The sequence below is a fragment of the Nicotiana sylvestris genome, chromosome 5, assembly GCF_000393655.2.
Source record: "Nicotiana sylvestris chromosome 5, ASM39365v2, whole genome shotgun sequence".
NCBI classification, from domain to species: Eukaryota; Viridiplantae; Streptophyta; class Magnoliopsida; order Solanales; family Solanaceae; genus Nicotiana; species Nicotiana sylvestris.
The window spans coordinates 104092144-104113201 of NC_091061.1; the positions used below are offsets into that span (position 1 = coordinate 104092144).

Sequence of the window (21058 nt, forward strand, 5' to 3'; positions counted from 1 at the left end):
CTATAGCCTCTGCATTTCATACATAGATACCATGTCTATAGCTTCTGCATTTCATACATAGAGACCATGTCTATAGGTTTCTGCATTTCTGCCTATCACATAGAGAACATGTCTATAGAGTTTCCTGAATTCTGCATATGCATCTATCACTAGGCAAATGCATTTATAGGCTTAAATAATAAAAATCAGCGTTTAAACACCATGCATATAGGATTTCTACATTTTCGTAAAGCTTAAACTCAATAACGCTTAGAAAGCATGTCTATAGGAGTAACCAACTGATCTGAATCGTTTACAAGTCTAAAATCAGTAGTAACGTTACTCAATGTCTGTAGAACTTATGTTTTCTACAATCAACGGGCTTTCTTCTTGTAAAAATCAGTAAACTTCTGCATTATTAGATGTCATGCCTGTAGGTTTCACTTAGGCAAGCTATAAGGTAAAATTAGCTAATTGAATCAGACTCTGTTAATTCCAACCAGCAGGCAGGTCTGATTCTGGTTTCTTATCTGAAATGTGTAATAGACCAGTCTGCCTCCTTAACGTTTAAGTTTAATTCAGACCATAACCAGTATCTGCAAGACATGCTAAACAACCTGTCTTTAAGTGAGGAAGCTCATCTGAGCCTCTTAATTTGTTAAGTGTTTCCCATATCTGCCTTATGTATTTTTGTTTGTCGCTCTAGCATTTTATCCTTTTAAACCATACAAAGCCCAAATCTCCCTTCCCTTTAGGACTAGTAGTCCCAAATGCCTCCGGGACTGATAGGATTGAGGCGGGTACTAGCATGCAATAAGTAACGAAACCATTCCGCGTTTAAATACCTCAACAGGGTGGGAAATGGTAGATATGGATATGATGAACGGTTCGCTAATACCACGTGTAACCCCACTTCTGAGGAGTGATTATCGGGTATTGCATTGATGTGATCCATATTATTTATAAACCTAGGACCCCCCTTCTCTTTACTTGTTTATTTTATTACTTTCAAAATTTCAAACTCCTTTTTCTCAAATTTCAACTTCCTTGTTTCTTTAAACTTTAACTTATTTGCAATCACAATGTGACAACCCCTCATATTTGAAACCCTTAATTGCTTATTTATTGTTTGTACTTAAGTCACAATTGTAGCATGGCTGGGAACCACACTAGTGGATCTTGAGGGGTTCCTGACACCTTCCTCTCGAGATAATTTCTAGCCCTTACCCAAACTCTGATTTTTCTAAACAAATTCTTCCTAGTGTCCTAATGCACTTAAACATTAGGTGGCGACTCTTCAAATGAAAAAACTCAATTCCCAAAAGAGAACGAGTTGTCCTCCCAAATGTCATAAACCCGATTTCGCGAGAAAGGGGGGGGGCGACAGCGTGGCGACTCTGCTGGGGATTTCTTTAAGGCTTTTACCATTTCATACTATTTGTGACTTTATGCTTCCTTGAATGTCTTTAATGCCTTTAAATATTTATTTTGCTCTCCTACTTCGAAAATTGACTTGGATCTTCGTTTCTTCTCTTTATTTCTCTTAATGCTTTCTTCTACCGCTTTCCTTTGATACTTTTGTAATTTTGAGCAATTATTGTAATTATTACCTTATGAATGTGCAAATACATGACAATTTGTTTAATTATTGTAACTGCGTATTCAACATCATATTCCACGTGCCAAACCAAATACCATAGCAACGCTTATAATGAGTGGTTGTGCCCTTTCGATATTATTACCCCCTAAATTTGGCAAAGGCGTATTTGCGGTAAAACTAGTCGATCAACGGTGTAGTCGACGGTTTCGTGCCTTTCCCTCTTGAGTTATCTACTCAAGAGTACCAGTCTAATACCCCATAGAAACCGTACTCTATTTAATTGTGCATGCATCACTGTCAAAACCTAGCCGAGTCAGTTATGTTGTCCACATAATGACTCTTTAAGATAGCCTTGTCTAAAGTCCACTGGGTTTCCTTGGAACCCAAACGGACATTACCACGTTCTGTGCATTTAATTGGAGAACTAAATGCTGCTTATGCCAATTATTGATAGTTAAATAGTCGAGTTTGGCGGGGGTAAGGGCCTAACCTTTTTGTCTTGCAGAAACATGAGGCACGAGGTCCCCAACTTTGGTATGGTTAGCACACCCTCACTCTTGCTGGACTGGTGGAGGAGTTTTCCATCAAATTACCAAATCAACGAGTGGAAAGAGAGGGCCGCCAAAGCTAGCGAAAAGTTAGAATATCTAGAGTATAGTCTGCTGGAATTGGAAGGGAAAGTGAGGAAGGGAGTCACCGACTGCCAGAACGCTAAAGGAAACGAAGGAGAACACATGGCAAAGGCATTTCTACTGGTGAACCTACGCGAGCTGGAGGATTTGATTAGCGATAGCATTCAACCTGAGGAAGGTCCTTCTGGGACCAAATAGATAGGAGTTTTCTTTTACTTTATGAAATATAATAAGTCCAATGGCCACTAGTGACATTTTATTCCTTGTTATTTAGTATCGTTTTAGGATTCGTCTGTTTTTTATCAATAAAATGAGGCATTTAGCATTCTAAGTTCTCCAAATCAATTTGTCGCTAGGCCTACCTCGGGCACAACGAGGCTCCCAAATTAGGACACGGTTTATATTCTCGCACTATGTGTTTAAATATCGCAACATCTTTTCCTTATAATCCGCACTAACTTGCTACATTTTTGTTTTTACTTTTGTTTTATTCCCCTCCCCAAAGGTTAGTTCGTGCACTCTGGCATCGTCATCATACTCCACAAGATCCAAGGGCCCTCCACCCACTCCTTCTCCTAGTCCCGTCAGAAACAGGAACAAGGAAAAAATGGAAGATTTGAGCAACATCAGAAAGAAAAACTCGGTTGAATGGGTAGAAATCACTCAGGGTACTCATGTCTCCAAAGAAGGTGCATCCCAACTCGAGCAGAAACTACTGAAATTTCAGGAGGAACTTGATCAAGTCCAGAATTTGTCAAGCTTGTCGTTTTCCATCACCACCCCAGATGTCAACCTTCATAACACTCAAAACCCCACACCTCCATAAAACATCCCGAAACCACAAAACCATCCCGCTTCCCATCACCACTGTAACACTTTCCACACTTCCAACAACACCCCGCTACTCATCCCTGAACCACTGAACTCCACAAATGATCATCTCCACACTCACCATAACACCCCCATCTATGTGGAAACCATGCCACCCTCCACCCAACCTTACCCAAGCACACCCGAGTCTGATGATAAAGACTCCCTTATCAGGAACCTGGCCGCAGAACTCAAGAAGTTGACTAGCCGAGTTCAGGGTGTTGGAGGAAGCAAGGGAATCGAGTGATTGAACTACGAAGACCTCTGCATACAACCAGATGTTGAACTACTCGACGGGTACAAACCTCCTAAGTTTGAAATGTTTGATGGTACAGGGGATCCCAGAGTCCATTTGATAACATACTGCTGGTCGGAGTAGGGAAAGACAAAAGGATTCGCATGAAACTTTTCATGAGGAGTCTGAAGGGAGATGCTCTATCTTGGTACATTAGCTAAGACCCAAAGAAATGGTCGAACTGGGTGAGTATGGCGTCCGACTTTATGGACAGGTTCAGTTTCAACATAGAAAACGTACCAGATGTGTTCTACATTCAGAACTTAAAGAAGAAGCCCACAGAAACATTCCGCGAGTATGCCACTCGCTGAAGATCAGAAGCTGCTAAGGTCAGACCTGCTTTAGAAGAAGAACAAATGAACAAGTTTTTCGTTCGGGCTCAAGACCCACAGTACTATTAAAGGTTGATGCTAATTGAAAGCCAGAAATTTTCCGACATCATCAAGCTGGGGGAGAGGATCGAGGAAGGTATCAAAAATGGCATGGTCACAAACCTTGAAGCTTTGCGGGCTACCAACAAGGCTCTACAGCCCGGTGGCATGTCCAAGAAAAGGGACGTAAGTGCCGTGATGGTTGCATAGAGAACTAAATCCCCTATCAAATAACAAGCCTATCCGATACCTCCACTCACATATCAGCCTACCCAGAATTACCAAGCACCCTCACACTTCTACCAAGTTCTATCACCTACTTACCAATCACCCCCACCTCATATATATCAACCTACTTCACCCAGATATTCCCAACCCGCACATATCTACCAAGCCTACAATGCTCAGCCATCCCACTATCAATCACCCCCACACGTTAAAACTTTCCTAGACCTCGACCAAATTTCGAACGTAGACCTCTCAAACAGTATACTGCCATTGCCGAACCAATTGACCAGCTGTATGAAAGGCTCAAAGTTGCTGGTTATGTCACCCCTATCCCTGCCATAACCCCCGAAAACCCCTCCCAATGGGTCAACCCAAACAAAACTTGTGTATACCATTCCGGCATGAAGGGACATACCATTGATGACTGCCGCTCTTTGAAAGATAAGATCCAGACTCTGATCGATAATAAGATCATTGTAGCAAAGGAGCCTACTCCAAACGTCTGCAACAACCCTCTGCCAGACCATGAGGGTGGATGTGTTCACATGATTGAAATAGAGGATGATTGGGATCCCAAAGGATCGATCGGTTTAATCATAGAAGGTTACGAACCAAAGAAGCCAATAGTCACCCTCAATCCGATTGTAGTCCAGACTCAGCCTTTTGGGGATGCCAAGGTAAACATGTTTGTACCACTTGAGTTTGAAGCACAACCCCCCACAAAGACGCCAACACTAATTGAGGTCGAATTTGGGTTTCCAGCAAACGCACCTGCACCATTTGAAGGTGCTATGTCACCTTCCAAAGTACACATTCCGCTCGGAGTAAAAGTGCCCATTCTGGTAGCAATGTCAGCCGCAACATCATTCTACATAAAGGCCATACCATGGGATTACACAGCCGAGGCAAGAAGAAAAGGGAAAGCCAAGTTCGGGGAAACTATTACCGCATAGGGTATGACAAGAACCGGTAGGGTATATACCCCGGAACATTTGGCTGCAGGCCTCTGGACGGCCAACCATCACTGAAACCGGGCCCAATGCTCTCTGGAGAAAGATACAAGCCAAAGAGTATTCAGTCAATGACCAGCTGAACAAAACACCAACACAAATTTCTATCCTAGCTTTGCTGCAATATACCGATGCACACAAGAATGCCTTGTTAAAGGTACTGAGTGAGGTATATGTACCAAGCAACATCACCAGAGGAAAAATGGAAAACATGGCAGGGAAGGTATTGGAAAGTCACAAAATCACTTTTCATGAAGATGAGTTGCCACCAGAAGGGCTGAGCCACAACAAGGCGTTGCACATCACCGTGCAATGCAAGGATTATTTTATCACCAGGGTCCTGATCGATGGAGGGTCCAGTCTCAATATTTGTCCGCTGGTAACACTCAGAACATTAGGGAAAGGGCTGCATGAGATCAAAGATGAGGCCATTAACGTCAAAGCCTTCGACTGTTCCCAAAGGTCCACTATTAGGGAAATCAACTTATGTTTACAAATGGGGCCTACGTGGTTCTATGTCAACTTTCAAGTAATAGACGTGCCGACATCTTAGAACTTGCTCTTGGGACGACCATGGATTCATGCCACTGGAGCTGTAGCATCAACCCTACATCAGGCAGTGAAATTTGAGTGGAATCACTAAGAGGTGATCATCCACGATGACGGTAGCAATCCCATATACAGTCACCAGACCATCCCAGCAATCGGAGGAAGAAGGAAGATAGGCGGAGAAACCTATCACCACATCGAGCGAGTCAACGCCGTTGACAAGGATAAAAGGTGGGACAAGAAAAGCGAAAGCATATTGAACTGGTGCGGATATGAGCCAGGCAAGGGACTTGGCAAGAACCTACAAGGGATCGCTAAGCCTATCAAGGTGAAAAAACATGGTACCACCTTCGCTCTTGGATACGAGTACACCTGGAAAGAGTTCAATGAATGGTCGCCACCATGGAGCGGGCCTTATTATCCACTAGAGCACCTGATACCTCGTGTGGAGCATATTTTCCAGTCAACTGATGTTATATATGGGTCAAAAGAAGAAGAAGCACTGGCAGCGATGAGGTATTTGTTTTTGGAAGAGGATGGCATGGATTACTGTGTCATTTTTGAGGAGGAGGGGGAGGAAGTCCCTTCCATACAAGCCGTGAGCCGAGGAGCGCGCCTCAACAATTGGTCCATCAGAACTACCAGTGCCCGGAAAGCCTCGGGTTAGCAAGGCTGAACAAGCATCATGCACTATTTTTCATTTTTTACTAGTTGACTTTCCTTTTGCCTTTTAATTTCTCAATAAGATCTTCAATGTTCGAAATAGTTACGGAATTTTTTAAAGCATTTCGATTTTTCTTATGAATCTTACTTTTATTACTTTCTCTCATTTACTTTATTTACATTATTACTATTACTTATCTTGATGAACCAATGAATGCGACATGTAACGAGACAACACGACAAACGGACTCAGAGGAAGATGATATACCATAAGAGGTTGTTAAAGAGGTTGAGGATTTTGAGAACAGACCTAAGTCCAACCTGGACGAGACCAAAATTGTTAACCTGGGAGATTTAGAAAATGTCAAAGAAACTCGGGTCAACGTTCATTTGTCACCGACAGAAAAGGAAGAATACACAAAATTTCTGATGGAATATGAAGACATATTCGCCTGGTCATATGACGACATGACTGATTTGAGTACATCTATTGTGGCGCACAATCTGCCAACTGATCCGACATGCCCACCGGTAAAGCAGAAGCTCAGGAAGTTCAAGCCTGACATGAGTTTGAAAATCAAGGAAGAAGTCACCAAGCAAGTCAAAGCTAAGGTTCTCAGAGTAGTATAGTATCCAACATGGTTAGCCAACATTGTGCCAGTACCAAAGAAGGACGGGAAGGTTAGAGTCTTTGTTGACTACCGGGACCTCAATCGGGCCAGTCCTAAAGACAACTTCCCCTTGCCAAACATACACATTCTAATTGACAACTGCGCCAAGTACGAGCTGCAGTCATTTATTGATTGTTTTGTTGGGTATCATCAGATATGGATGGATGAAGAAGATGCTGAGAAAACGGCCTTCATTACGCCATGAGGAATGTATTGTTACAAGATGATTCCGTTTGGATTAAAGAATGCTGGGGCCAACTACATGAGGGCCGTGACTGCCATTTTCCATGATATGATACACAAAGAGATCGAGGTATATGTAGATGACGTCATCATCAAGTCCAAGAAAGCCACTGATCACATGGAAAATTTGAGGAAGTTCTTCAATAGACTAAGAAGGTACAATTTGAAGCTGAATCCCGCAAAGTGTGCATTTGGTTTTCCTGCCAGAAAACTACTTGGGTTCATTGTGAGTCGCCGAGGAATAGAACTTGATCCGTCAAAGGTCAAAGCTATTTAAGAGTTGCCACCACAAAAGAACAAGAAGGACGTAATGAGTTTCTTGGGAAGACTCAACTACATCAGCCGGTTCATAGCTCAATCTACTGTCGTCTGTGAGCGAATCTTTAAGATGTTGAAGAAGGATGCTGCTGCCAAATGGACTGATGACTGTCAAAAAGCCTTTGACAAAATAAAGGAGTAATTGTCCACACCGCCAGTCTTGGTCCCGCCCGAGCCGGGTAGGCCTCTATTGCTCTACCTTGCAGTATTGGATGGAGCATTCGGTTGTGTTCTGGGACAACATGATGAAACGGGAAAGAAGGAGCAGGCCATCTATTATCTCAGCAAGAAGTTCACCCCATACGAGGCTCGGTATTCGCTGTTGGAATGCACCTGTTGTGCTCTGACTTGGGTAGCTCAGAAGTTAAGGCACTACTTCTGTGCCTATACTACGTATCTCATATCAAGGATGGATCCGTTGAAGTACATCTTTCAGAAGCCCATACCCATTGGCAAGCTAGCCAAGTGGCAAATCCTGCTGAGTGAATTCGACATTGTCTACGTGACTCAGAAAGCGATCAAGGGACAGGCTTTGGAAAATCATCTTGCCGAGAATCCTGTGGACGGAGAATACGAATCCTTAAGGACGTATTTTCCTGACGAGGAGGTATCTTTCATAGGAGAAGACATTGCAAAATCCTATGATGGTTGGAGAATGTTTTTTGATGGAGCAGCAAATTTCAAAGGAGTTGGCATAGGAGCAGTTCTAGTAATAGAAACCAGTCAGCATTATCCGGTGTCCGCTAAATTCAGGTTCCCGTGCACCAACAACATGACCGAGTACGAAGCCTGCATCTTGAGACTCAAGATGGCCATTGACATGAACATCCAAGAGTTGCTAGTAATTGGGGATTTAGACTTGCTTATACATCAGGTCCGAGAAGAATGGGCAACCAAGAACTCCAAGATACTCCCTTATTTGTATCATGTACAGGAGTTGAGAAAGAGATTCACAAAGACAGAATTCCAGCATGTTCCCAGAGTCCAGAATGAGTTTGCCGATGAATTGGCTACCTTGTCCTTTATAATACAACATACAGATAAGAACTTCATTGATCCTATTCCGGTGAAGATTCATGATCAGCCAGCCTACTGTGATCATGTCGAGGAAGAAGCGGACGGAAAACCTTGGTTTCATGATATCAAGGAATACGTGGCAAAAGGAGAATACCTAGAGCTTGCCAACACCACTCAAAAGCGCACACTTCAGAGGTTATCTAACAATTTCTTCCAAAACGGAGGAATCCTGTATAGGAGAACTCCTGATTTGGGATTATTAAGGTGTGTCGACGCAAGGGAAGTATCCAGGCTACTAGAGGAAATCCATGTTGGGACCTGTGGTCCACATATGAACAGTTTTGTCTTAGCCAAGAAGATACTCCGGGCTGGTTATTTTTGGATGACTATGGAAACGGACTGCGTCCAGTATGTCCGAAAGTGCCATCACTGTCAGATACATGCAGACATGATAAAGGTGCCCCCAAATGAGCTTAATGCAACAAGCTCATCGTGGCCGTTTGCCGCTTGGAGAATGGATGTCATCAGACCTATCAAGCCCACCGCATCAAACGGGCACATGTTCATTCTAGTAGCAATTGATTATTTCACCAAATGGGTTGAAGCAACATCATACAAAGCAACGACTAAGAAAGTTGTAGCAGACTTTGTCCGTGACTACATCATTTGTAAATTCGGGATCCCAGAATCAATCATTACTGATAATGGTTCCAATCTCAACAGTGACTTAATGAAGGCCATATGTGAAACCTTCAAGATCAAACACAAGAATTCTACAACTTACAGACCTCAGATGAACGGAGCCGTAGAAGCTGCCAACAAGAATATCAAGAAGATACTAAGGAAAATAATAGAGAAGCATAAGTAGTGGCACGAGAAGCTCTCATTTGCTTTATTGGGATACCGCACCACAGTTTTCACATCAACTGGGGAAACTACCTACATGTTGGTATATGGTACAGAATCAGTCATACCCGCTGAGGTAGAAATTCCTTCCTTAAGGATCATACAGGAAGCAGAGCTCGACAACGCAGAATGGGTGAAGAGTCGTTACGAGCAACTAGCTCTTATAGACGGAAAGAGAAAGAATGCAGTTTGCCATGGTCAACTCTATCAGAACAGAATGTCCAAAGCCTTCAACAAAAGAGTCAAGCTGAGACAATTCGCACCGGGGCAGCTGGTGTTAAAGAAAATTTTTCCGTATCAAGAGGAAGCCAAATGGAAATTCTCTCCCGATTGGCAGAGTCCGTACATGGTTCACCGGGTTCTGATAGGAGGAGCCCTTATACTTGCAGAAATGGACAGAGAAGTTTGGCCAAAGCCGATCAATTCAGACGCAGTCAAGCGATACTATGTGTAACCTTTATGCTTTCTTTTATGATGTAATTTGAACTATGCCTGACCTAATTCCCGTTCAAGAGAGGATATGTAGGAATCCCTATGGGCTCGGTCACAATTCAATAAAATTTTCATTTTCCCCGCTATTGGAAACTAGGGCAGAATTTTGAGGAGGACCCTCAAAATTTCGAAGTCGATTCCAGCCATTTATCATTAACAGCTGTTAGGAGCAGCAACCCGGTAAACTGGGGCAGAATTTTGAGGAGGACCCTCAAAATTCCGGAGCAAGCAAAGTTGCAATGTTTTGAACCACGTCGCAGTCATCGGTTCATCTAAAGAAAATTATTCTTAATTATGCACTTATTTTATGCTTTTACTAAATCATGCATGTCTGCTACCAAAATTGCTTTATTTAGCAATGCTACCCCATTTATATGCACAGTATCACCGAAACAGAGCCGAGCAGGTCAAGCAAAGTCAGCGGGGATACGAACTAATCTTTCCCCTTTACAAAACTCACGATTTTTCTTTGGATGCAGGCACCTGAGTTGGAAAATCATAGAATATACTATACACTCATACTGATTAGGAATACAACTCTCAGAACTGTCACCTACTCACAATTGCTATACGCACACAATATCCCAGCAACCACAATATCAAAATCAGATATCAGCTAAGAAAACTCTACTGCCACCTGCCTTTTATTTCTTGCATAAGGCTACCATTCTGCCTTCCGAGACTAAACATTGTCTCCATCTGCATTCTTTGCATTGCATAAGGCTACCATTCTGCCTTCCGAGACTAAGCTCTGTCTCCATCTGCATTCTTTGCATTGCACAAGGCTACCATTATGCCTTCCGAGACTAAGCTCTGTCTCCATCTACATTCTTTGCATTGCATAAGGCTACCATTCTGCCTTTTGAGACTAAGCTCTGTCTCTATCTGCATTCTTTGCATTGCATAAGACTACCATTCTGCCTTCCGAGGTTAAGCTCTACCTCCATCTGCATTTTGCCTGCATTGCATGAGGCTACCATTCTGCCTTTCGAGGTTAAGCTCTACCTCCATATGCATTTTGCCGCATTTCATAAGGCTACCATTCTACCTTCCGAGGTTAAGCTCTACCTCCATCTACATTTCGCTGCATCGCATAAGGCTACCATTCTGCCTTTCGAGACTAAGCCTTGTCTCCACCTGCATGGCTGAAATATCACCACTTTATTTATGTCTCGCATGGCTGAAAGAACGCCACCTTCATCTACATCTTGCACGGCTGAAATATCGCCACTTTTTTTTTGCAGGGTTGAAATATCGCCACATTCTATTTACATCTTGAATCGGCTGAAATACCGTCACCGCATTTACATTTTTTGCATTGGCTGAAAGATCGCCTACTTTTGCATCTCATGGGCTGAAAGATTGCCAAAATGTCCGAAGGCATCATTGTTCGGAGACACCATTTTCATAGCCCGAGAACGCCATGCCATGGCCTGAGGACCCCATTTTATCTTTTGCATATCATTATTCAAAGGCATCATAGCTTGGAGGCATCATCTTCATAGCTCGAGAGCATCATTTCATGGCCTGCGAATCCTTTATTATAGAATTCATGGCCCAGGACGTCATGGTCTGAGGACGTCATCTTAATCGTCCAAAGACAGCATTCATGGTCCAATGGGAACTTGCATCATGTTTAAATCTTGAACCTTATATATTTGTATTGTTCGTTCGTAGGTAAACCAACTATCAACGACCATCTCAGCAGGAGCGATCCCACTCCAGTTCCTGCAGCCCGAATTAGACCTTAACTATCCTTCCTGCCCTGAATACCGCGTCCGTTCTTGTAAAACCTCCGTCAGCATATTCCGCCGATGGATCCTGAACTACATATGGCCTGATTCCTGTAAGACCAGGGATATGTAGGCAGCTCAGGAACCAGAGCATGGTCAAATTCTTCAAACCATCTCGTTCGGTCAAAATTGGCCATCATATCTTTACCCGACAACTCTTTCATCCTTCCCGGGTAAAGAGGGGCAACTGTTGATACCCAATTTTTCCCTATATATTTTTTATATATACAAAATACTTTCAAAATAACATATGTACGCATATATAAGCATGCCCAAGTGTTTTAGTATTTTTTTTCCAATTTTTAAGGATTTTGAAAATCAATTTATTGCTCATTTCAACAGTATAAAAACCAATAATTATTTTCAAAATTACCATTTTGGTGGATAATTTGTTTTATTTCCCATATTTATACCAAAATATAGTTAAGGTAATTTTTATATATTTTTACAAATTTATTTGGTATTTTTAAAGCTAAATTGCATATAATTGCAATTCTAGCCTACTTTAAGATTTAATAGCATTTTTATAATTATAAAATTGGTTCCAACATTTTTAAATCAATATTTATATATTATTAACTGATCCAGTACTCTTAATTTACTTTCAAAATCATTTTACTATTTTTTATAAAATAAAAAGCGAAAAACTAGCTATTTAAAATCTGGCCCATTTTTATTTCAATCATAGCCAAATTGACCCCCCTAATTGACCCAATTTTGAAACCAAATTGGAGCGGCCAATTCTAATCTAACCCGACCCCCGAACCAACCAATTAACCCGGCTAGCCCTTTCTTTCAATCCAGGCCGTTGATCATTTAGATCAACGACCACGATCACCCCTTACCTTTTTTAATTCACTAACCCTACCCTAATCCCCTCATTTCCATCTCTCAGCCGCTATGAATACTCTCCATCTCTCAAACTCTCTCGAAGGTTCCTGAAACTCTAGCCTCTCTCACCCTCTTAAACAGTAATCTCACCGGAACCTATGGCTTCTCAAGCCATGGAGGGCCTGCACTCACCCTCCTCCACCATTAAACCCTGGGTGTTCGAAGTTTCGAGGTCCGACCTCAATGTTGTCCTTTCAGATCTCTACAGATCCAAGGTTCTATGGCCTTTCCAACCTAGCTTCAGCGTATTCAAACATCAGAAGCCTATTTCTGACCTCTCCGACTCAAGATCGGACCTTCTTCCAAGACTTTCTCATTTCTAGGGTTTCTCTGAAACCCTAAGCTATTCGAGGTTTTTCTCTAGTTGTTTTCTTATATCTTTGCTATATCTGTGCTCTACTTGAGTTCTTAAATGTTTTCCCTAATTTTCTTTCAAAAATTACTTCTCTTCGATTTAGGGTCTCTGAAAAGGTTTTAAAATGTTTTCTGACTCCTCTTCTTCTTCTCTTTGTGTGAATCTGTCTATGCTATGTTTTTATGTTCTCTTTTCTACCTCGCATGTCCTTCTCCCGTGTTCTTATGTTTGCCTTATTTTGCATGTCCTTCTATTGTGCTCCGTTCTTTCTTCTACTAGTTTCTATATCATGCTTTCACATGTTTATCTTATGTGTTCGTTTACCCCTATGTTCCTTTACTGTATTTTCTACTAAGCTTTTAGGTCTTTAGTTGACTTCTTCTGGATTTTGTTTGATTTCTTTGTTAAACATGTTTCCTCTACTATTCTCTTAAGTGCTATACTATCTCGTTTCTCTTCTAAAACTTTTTAAAGTTCCAAGCTTTCTTAAAACGTGTTCTTTATGCTTTAAATCAGTTCTTCATTCTATTTGCCTTAAACCTACTATTTTATCTGTTTGTTTTCACATGAATCCCTGATAAAGATCTCTGAGCCTGTTTCAGTTATTTGTCTTCTCTTCTCTGTATCTGACTCGAGTTGAAAACCCTGGGATTTGGGGGTTTTTTGGCGAGTTTGATCTTGTGTTTTGGACTAGGGTTCTATTTGGGTCCCTGGACACTCTCAAACTCATTCTGAGTCTATGTACTGGATTTGAGCCTCTTTGTTATGACCCGAAACTCTTCTATACTAGGCTTTTTCGCATGATAGTTCTTTCTTGTTCGATATGTCTGTATGCTTTATATATGAGGAATTTTGCCTTCAAAAGGTTTTGTCAACTTGTGATTGATTTGGAATTCCTCTTAATAAGGTTTGATTGATTGTTACTGATTTTCCTTAAGTAAAACCCTTTCCTCATTTTTCCTGACTTGGTTCATTCGAACAAAGCCTGCAGTTTTAATTTCACTGGTTGTTGCGTAATCGCCTTTCCTTGTTTGCACAAACCATGTACCACTGGACTTTTGCCTTAAATCACTTCTGTGTATTTACCCTTCTTATGCTACTTTGTAAAAGATTTTGATCAAACTCATTCCTTAATTATCTTGCCCGTTTGAAATCAGAATCCCTTAATTGAAAGGAGACCTTATGTGATTGATTTCGAAACTATTTTCTTACCTTTTCTTACTTGCTTTCTGCACTATAAAGGGAACGACTCTTCTGCACTTTTACACACTTCTAATTCAATACTCTTTAAGACATTGAGTTCAATACTCTGACAACACTTATTGACACTTACAATTTCAATACTTCTACATTCTCAATTCAACACTCTACTCTCTTCTGAAATCTTCTGGCTGTGTGTTTGCAATTTGGCTTTACTGCTGCTCTTCTCTTCTTATTTCCCTAAAACTGGTATGTTCTAATTTAACTTTCAGCTTCATCCCTATGTGTTTTCTTTACAGTTTCAACAATCTTGTCTACTTTGCTGTTTATGTTCTGTATTGAATATGTTGTCTCTTTGCATCTATTGCTGTGTGAATTCCCCATACCCTTATTTCCTTATATGTTTTTGAGTTAAAGTTCAAAGCATGGCAATATCCAAATTGTTGCCCATGTCTAGACTTGATCCTTTAATGGATCCTAACTACCAAACAATGTGGCTAACAGGCTGGTTGGGGTGTGCCAGCACTTCCAATTGCTGGGTATGACCACCAGCCTGTCTTGGCTTTCCCCAAAATCCCCTCTATGCACTTGCACTCTCTTTTAGATTCTAAGTTCTTTCCCCCTCCTATGAGCCTTGCTTTGGGACCTTGAGCTCCCTCTGAACTTGGACATTTGAGGGCTGGCCCTTCCACACTGCACTATAATCCAATTATGCAATATATTTGGGTGTAAGCACTGCCCGGAGTCCACTTGAGACTCTTAGGGAACTCTAACACATCCTAAATAAGAGAAAGACTTTGGAATTTGATCTTTGGAGTTGGTTTACTTCATGCTTCAGACATAAGTCTGAATCAGGCTCTCCTTGGTTGGGATTTTTAGCTTTCTGATGTAATTTATTTTACTTTTCTTTATTCATTCTGGGCTGTAATAATTTGTAATAACTTATGGGATTTTAGTGAAAAAGGGAGGGTCACTTATGTATGCATAAGGGTAGATATCATGTTCATAGGTATTTACTACTGCAATCATGTCCTGTTTTCACTTCTGCATTTTTCATATAGAAATCATGTTTACAAGTCCTGCACTTCTGTGTTTTTCATATAGAAACCATGCCTACAGGTTCTGCATTTCATACGTAGATACCATGTCTATAGCCTCTGCATTTCATACATAGATACCATGTCTATAGCTTCTGCATTTCATACATAGAGACCATGTCTATAGGTTTCTGCATTTCTGCCTATCACATAGAGAACATGTCTATAGAGTTTCCTGAATTCTGCATATACATCTATCACTAGGCAAATGCATTTATAGGCTTAAATAATAAAAATCAGCATTTTAAACACCATACCTATAGGATTTCTGCATTTTCATAAAGGTTAAACTCAATAACGCTTAGAAAGCATGTCTATAGGAGTAACCAACTGATCTGAATCGTTTACAAGTCTAAAATCAGTAGTAACATTACTCAATGTCTGCAGAACTTATGTTTTCTATAATCAACAGGCCTTCTTCTTGTAAAAATCAGTACACTTCTGCATTATTAGATGTCATGCCTGTAGGTTTCACTTAGGCAAACTATAAGGTAAAATTAGCTAATTGAATCAGACTTTGTTAATTGCAACTAGCAGGCAGGTCTGAATCTGGTTTCTTATCTGAAATGTGTAATAGACTAGACTGCCTCCTTAACGTTTAAGTTTAATTCAGATTCGGATCAGTATCTGCAAGACATGCTAAACAATTTGTCTTTAAGTGAGGAGGCTCATCTGAGCCTCATAAATTGTTATGTGTTTCCCATATCTGCCTTATGTATTTTTGTTTGTTGCTTTAGAATTTTATCCTTTTAAACCATACAAATCCCAAATCTCCCTTCCCTTTAGGACTAGTAGTCCCAAATGCCTCCGGGACTGATAGGATTAGGGTGAGTACTAGCATACAATAAGTAACGAAACCATTCCGTGTTTGAATACCTTAACGGGGTGCGAAAGGGTAGATATGGATATGATGACCGGTGCGCTAATACCACGTGTAACCCCTCTTCTGAGGAGTGATTACCGGGTATTGTATTGATGTGATCCATATTATTTATAAACCTAGGACCCCCCCTTCCCTTTACTTGTTTATTTTATTACTTTCAAAATTTTAAACTCCTTTTCTCAAATTTCAACTTCCTTGTTTCTTCAAACTTTAACTTATTTGCAATCACAATGTGACAACCCCTGTTATTTGAAACCCTTAATTGCTTATTTATTATTTATAATTAAGTCACAATTGTAGCATGGCCGAGAACCACATTAGTGGATCTTGAGGGGTGCCTAACACCTTCCCCTCGAGATAATTTCTAGCCCTTACCCAAACTCTGATTTTTCTAAACAAATTCTTCCTAGTGTCCTAATGCACTTAATCATTAGGTGGCGACTCTTCAAATTAAAAAACCCAATTCTCAAAAGGGAACGAGTTGTCCTCCAAATGTCATAAACCCGATTTCGCGAGAAAAAGGGGGCACGACAGGTGTTTGGCCAAGCTTTTGGAAGGAAAAAACTGCTTTTGAGGAGAAACAGAAGCAGTTTTGGAGAAGCAAAAAAAAGTAGCTTCTCTCCAAAAGCACTTTTCTGAGAAGCACTTTTGAGAAAAATACACTTAGAAACAGTTTTCAAAAACTTGGTCAAATACTAATTACTGCTCAAAAGTGCTTTTTAAATTAATTAGCCAAACACAAACTACTTCTTACCAAAAGCACTTTTTTAAAAAGTACTTTTGAGAAAAGCTCTTATCAAAATAAGCTAATTTTAGAAGCTTAGCCAAACGGGCTATAAGTAGTGGATGTCTTGACCATAGCCTGCGCATGACCGCAACGCAATGTATAACATCCACTAGAATACAAAAACCAAATGTTACGGATTAGATAAAGAAAGAGCATACTCTTCTTCTTCCACTGCACCGCCTCTTCTTAATTTGATCTTTAAATTATTCTTTCTTGATTCAATTCCAGTGGTTTCTTCCATGCGTTCATTTAATCACTGCTTCATAGTAACAGACATAAAATTGATGTATTTGATCCCTATGAAATACTCTGCAAAAGAGAGGAGATATAGGAGAGGAATTTTGAGAAAAGAAAAGAAAAACAATTAACCTAATAATGTAGCTGGTGGTGGATATATAGCTTTTGTTGTAGATAATTAAGATCATGTAAAATAAACTTGAATTTCTTTGTAAATGCAATTCTTTTTTTTTCCACCCCTCCTTTGATCAATAGTGTTTCTACTTAACCCTCCAACGTGACTCGAACTTTCAATCTATTGATTGACAATGAAGGTTCTCAACTGCTAGAGTCACAAGTTAGTACAGACGCTTATCTATTGCTGCAACGACATGATAAAGAAATAAATCTTGGGTCTAACTCAATCTCAAAAGTCAACTTGTACACGGTTAAAATTGGAGAGCCCGATTTTGTGATCATTATGATATTCTGTAGGTGACATAAGGTACAATGCATTGCTTGGAAGGCCATGGATACACGACATAAGGGAAGTACCGTCAACTCTTCATCAGATGATGAAGTTCCCAATAAAAGACGGTATAAAAACAGTATATAGGGAACAACATGCAGCGAAGGAGATGTTCGCGGTTCACAGGGAGGCACCAACTTCCATACCCTTCACCTCGGAGGAGCCGGAGGGCAAACAGACCCTTGAGGACGATGAAGAAGACTTCCTCGCTCCCCGAACCTTCGTTGCCCCCGAAGAATCAAATGCAACCAAATCAACAATTGAAGAACTGGAGCATGCCGTTTTGATCGAGCATCTCCCAGATCGGAAGGTATACCTAGGAACAGGATTAAACCCCGAACTCAGGAAAAAATTCATTCAATTTCTTATCAATAACATCGATTTCTTTGCTTGATCCCATTTAGATAAGATAGGGATCCCACCAGAAATAACCACCCATCAACTAAGTGTCTACCCCAGGTTCAGACCGATGAAGCAAAAAAGGAGCCCTCAGTCCGAGGTAAAACAGGCGTTCATCAGGGATGAGGTAACAAAACTCCTCAAAATAGGGTCTATTACGGAGGTAAAATATCCCGAATGGTTGGCCAATGTGGTGGTAGTTCCCAAAAAGGGGAATAAGTTAAGAATGTGCGTAGATTATAAAGACATAAATAGAGCGTGCCTCAAAGATTCATTCCCACTGCACAACATTGACCGCTTAATTGATGCCATAGCCAGCCACGAGATTCTCACATTTCTCGATGCCTACTCAGGGTATAATCAAATTTAGATGAACCCCGAGGATAGGGAGAAGACTTCATTTATCATGAAGTACGGTACGTACTGTTACAATGTGATGCCCTTCGGGCTAAAGAATGTGGGAGCCACGTACCAACACCTAGTTAATAAGATGTTCGAACTTCAAATACGCAAATCCATGGAAGTTTACATTGATGATATGCTAGTTGAGTCCCTGCGCGGAGAGGACCATTTGACTCATTTGCAGGAGACATTTGACATCCTCAGAAGCTACAACATGAAACTCAATCCCGAGAAATGTGTCTTCGGAGTGGGTTCGGGCAAATTCTTAGTCTTCATGGTGTCAAACAGGGGGATTGAGATCAACCCCGACAAAATCAAAGCCACCAAAGAAATCATAGTGGTAAACGATGTGAAGGCCATGCAACGGCTGACCGGGCAGATAACAGCATTGGGCCAATTCATATCGAGTTCATCAAACAGGAGTCATCATTTCCTCTCCTTACTCAAAAAGAAAAACAGCTTCGAATGGACTCCGTAATGCCAACGTGCCTTAGAGGAATTGAAGCGATATCTGACAAGCCCACCTTTACTCCACACACCAAATGAGGATAAAATGTTGTATTTGTACCTGGCCGTATCCGAGGTAGCGGTAAGTGGTGTGCTGGTTCGAGAAGAACAATGTATACAATTCTCTATTTATTATGTAAGTCGGACCCTGGGAGATGCTGAAACCAGGTATCCACACCTAGAAAAATTAGCTCTTGCATTGATAAGTGCATCTCGAAAATTAAAGCCTTATGTCTAATCCCACTGTATTTGTGTTTTAATGACATATCCTCTTCGAAGCATATTACATAATCCCGAATTATCGGGCAGACTGGCCAAATATGCAATCAAACTCGGGGGGTACGATATCGAGTATCAACCCTGAACGGCTATCAAGTCCCAAATTCTAGTAGATTTTGTGGCCAACTTTACGCCCGCCCTCGTGCCCAAGGTAGAGAAATAACTTCTACTAAAAATGGGCACATCTTCGGGGGTATGGACCTTGTTCACTAATGGCGCCTCGAACATGAAAGGGTCCGGACTTGGCACAGTTCTAAAGCCACCTACGGGTGACATGATTAGGCAATCTATAAAAACTGCAAGGTTGACTAACAACGAAGCCGAGTATGAGGTTATGATTGCAGATCTGGAATTGGCCAAAGGCCTAGGAGCGGAGGTCATCGAAGCAAAATGTGATTCCCTTCTGGTGGTAAATCAGGTAAATGGGAACTTCGAGGTTCGAGAAGACATGATGCAAAGATACTTAGACAAAATTCAAGTAACATTGCACTGCTTCAAAGAATGGACTCTGGTCCACATACCTCGAGAGCTGAATAGCGAGGCTGATGCCCTAGCAAACATGGGATCATCTGCCGAGCAGGACAACATACTCCCCGGGGCTGTTGTTTAGCTATCCAAATTAGTGATCGAGGAAGACCATGCCGAGATCAACTCCACTAGCCTAACATGTGATTGGATAAATAAATATATCGTTTATTTGGAAAGTGGGAAGCTACACGCAGACCCAAAAGAGTCAACGGCCCTGCGAACCAAAGCAGCCCGATTCTCACTCGACAAAGATGGAACTCTCTATAGAAGAACCTTTGATGGGCCCCTAGCAGTATGCCTGGGACCGGGGGACACAGATTATGTGCTCTGAGAAATCCACGAGGGAACTTGCGGAAATCACACTGGTGCTGATTCCTTAGTTCGAAAGCTAATCAGAGCGGGCTACTATTGGTACAGCATGGAGAAGGACACCAAAGAATTCATCCGAAAATGCGACAAATTTCAGAGATTTGCACCAATGATCCATCAACCTGGTGAACAGCTACATTCAGTCTTGTCACCATGGTCGTTCATGAAGTGGGGGATGGACATCGTCGTACCTCTACCAACGATACCAGGTAAAGCTAGATTTATTTTATTTATGACTGACTACTTCTCAAAATGGGTGGAATCGCAGGCCTTCGAGAAGATAAGAGAAAAAGAAGTCATTAACTTCATCTGGGACCATAGCATGTGTCGACTCGGGATTCCTTCTGAGATAACATGTGATAACGGGAAGCAGTTCATCAGAAGCAAAGTAACAAAGTTCCTCGAGGATCATAAAATCAAAAGGATCCTATCAACACCCTACCACCCATATGCAAACAGTCAGGCCGAATCCACAAACAAGACCATCATTCAAAACTTGAAAAAGAAGTTAGAAAATGCGAAAGGAAAATGGAGAGAAATGTTACCCAAGGTGCTATGGGCATATCGAACAACTCCAAAATTGAGCACGAGAGAGACGCCTTTCTCTCTGGTATATGTCTCCAAGGTTTTAATACGGGTCGAGGTTGGAGAGCCAAGCGCCAGATTTTGACATACCACCAAGAGCTCAAATAACGAGTCCATGATTGCAGCCCTCGAACTATTAGATGAAAAGTGAGAAGCTTCACTGGTCTGAATGGCCGCCCAAAAACAAAGAATCAAAAGGTACAATAACATGAGAACAAACCTCCGATATTTCGGAGTCGGGGACTTAGTCCTAAAGATAGTCACCCTAAACACTCAAAACCCTAATGAAGGGAAGCTAGGCCCGAGTTGGGAAGTACCGTACCGTGTCCTCGGAGTTATCGGCAAAGGGTCGTACATGCTCGGTACCATGGAAGGCGAACATCTTCCAAGCAAT

The 21058-nt window shown here is 41.3% G+C and overlaps 1 protein-coding gene across 1 annotated transcript; it reads left to right on the forward strand.

Annotated features, from left to right (window-relative positions):
• The first annotated feature begins 19357 nt into the window (after window positions 1–19357).
• LOC138869074 (uncharacterized) lies at window positions 19358–19792 on the forward strand. Its single transcript, XM_070146664.1, has one exon. It carries the CDS (start codon window positions 19358–19360, stop codon window positions 19790–19792), a length of 435 nt encoding a protein of 144 aa, XP_070002765.1.
• The last annotated feature ends 1266 nt before the right edge of the window (window positions 19793–21058 follow it).

Coding starts and splice junctions, on each gene's coding strand:
- LOC138869074 (XM_070146664.1), top strand. CDS start 19,358: ATGGGCACATCTTCGGGGGTATGGACCTTGTTCACTAATGGCGCCTCG.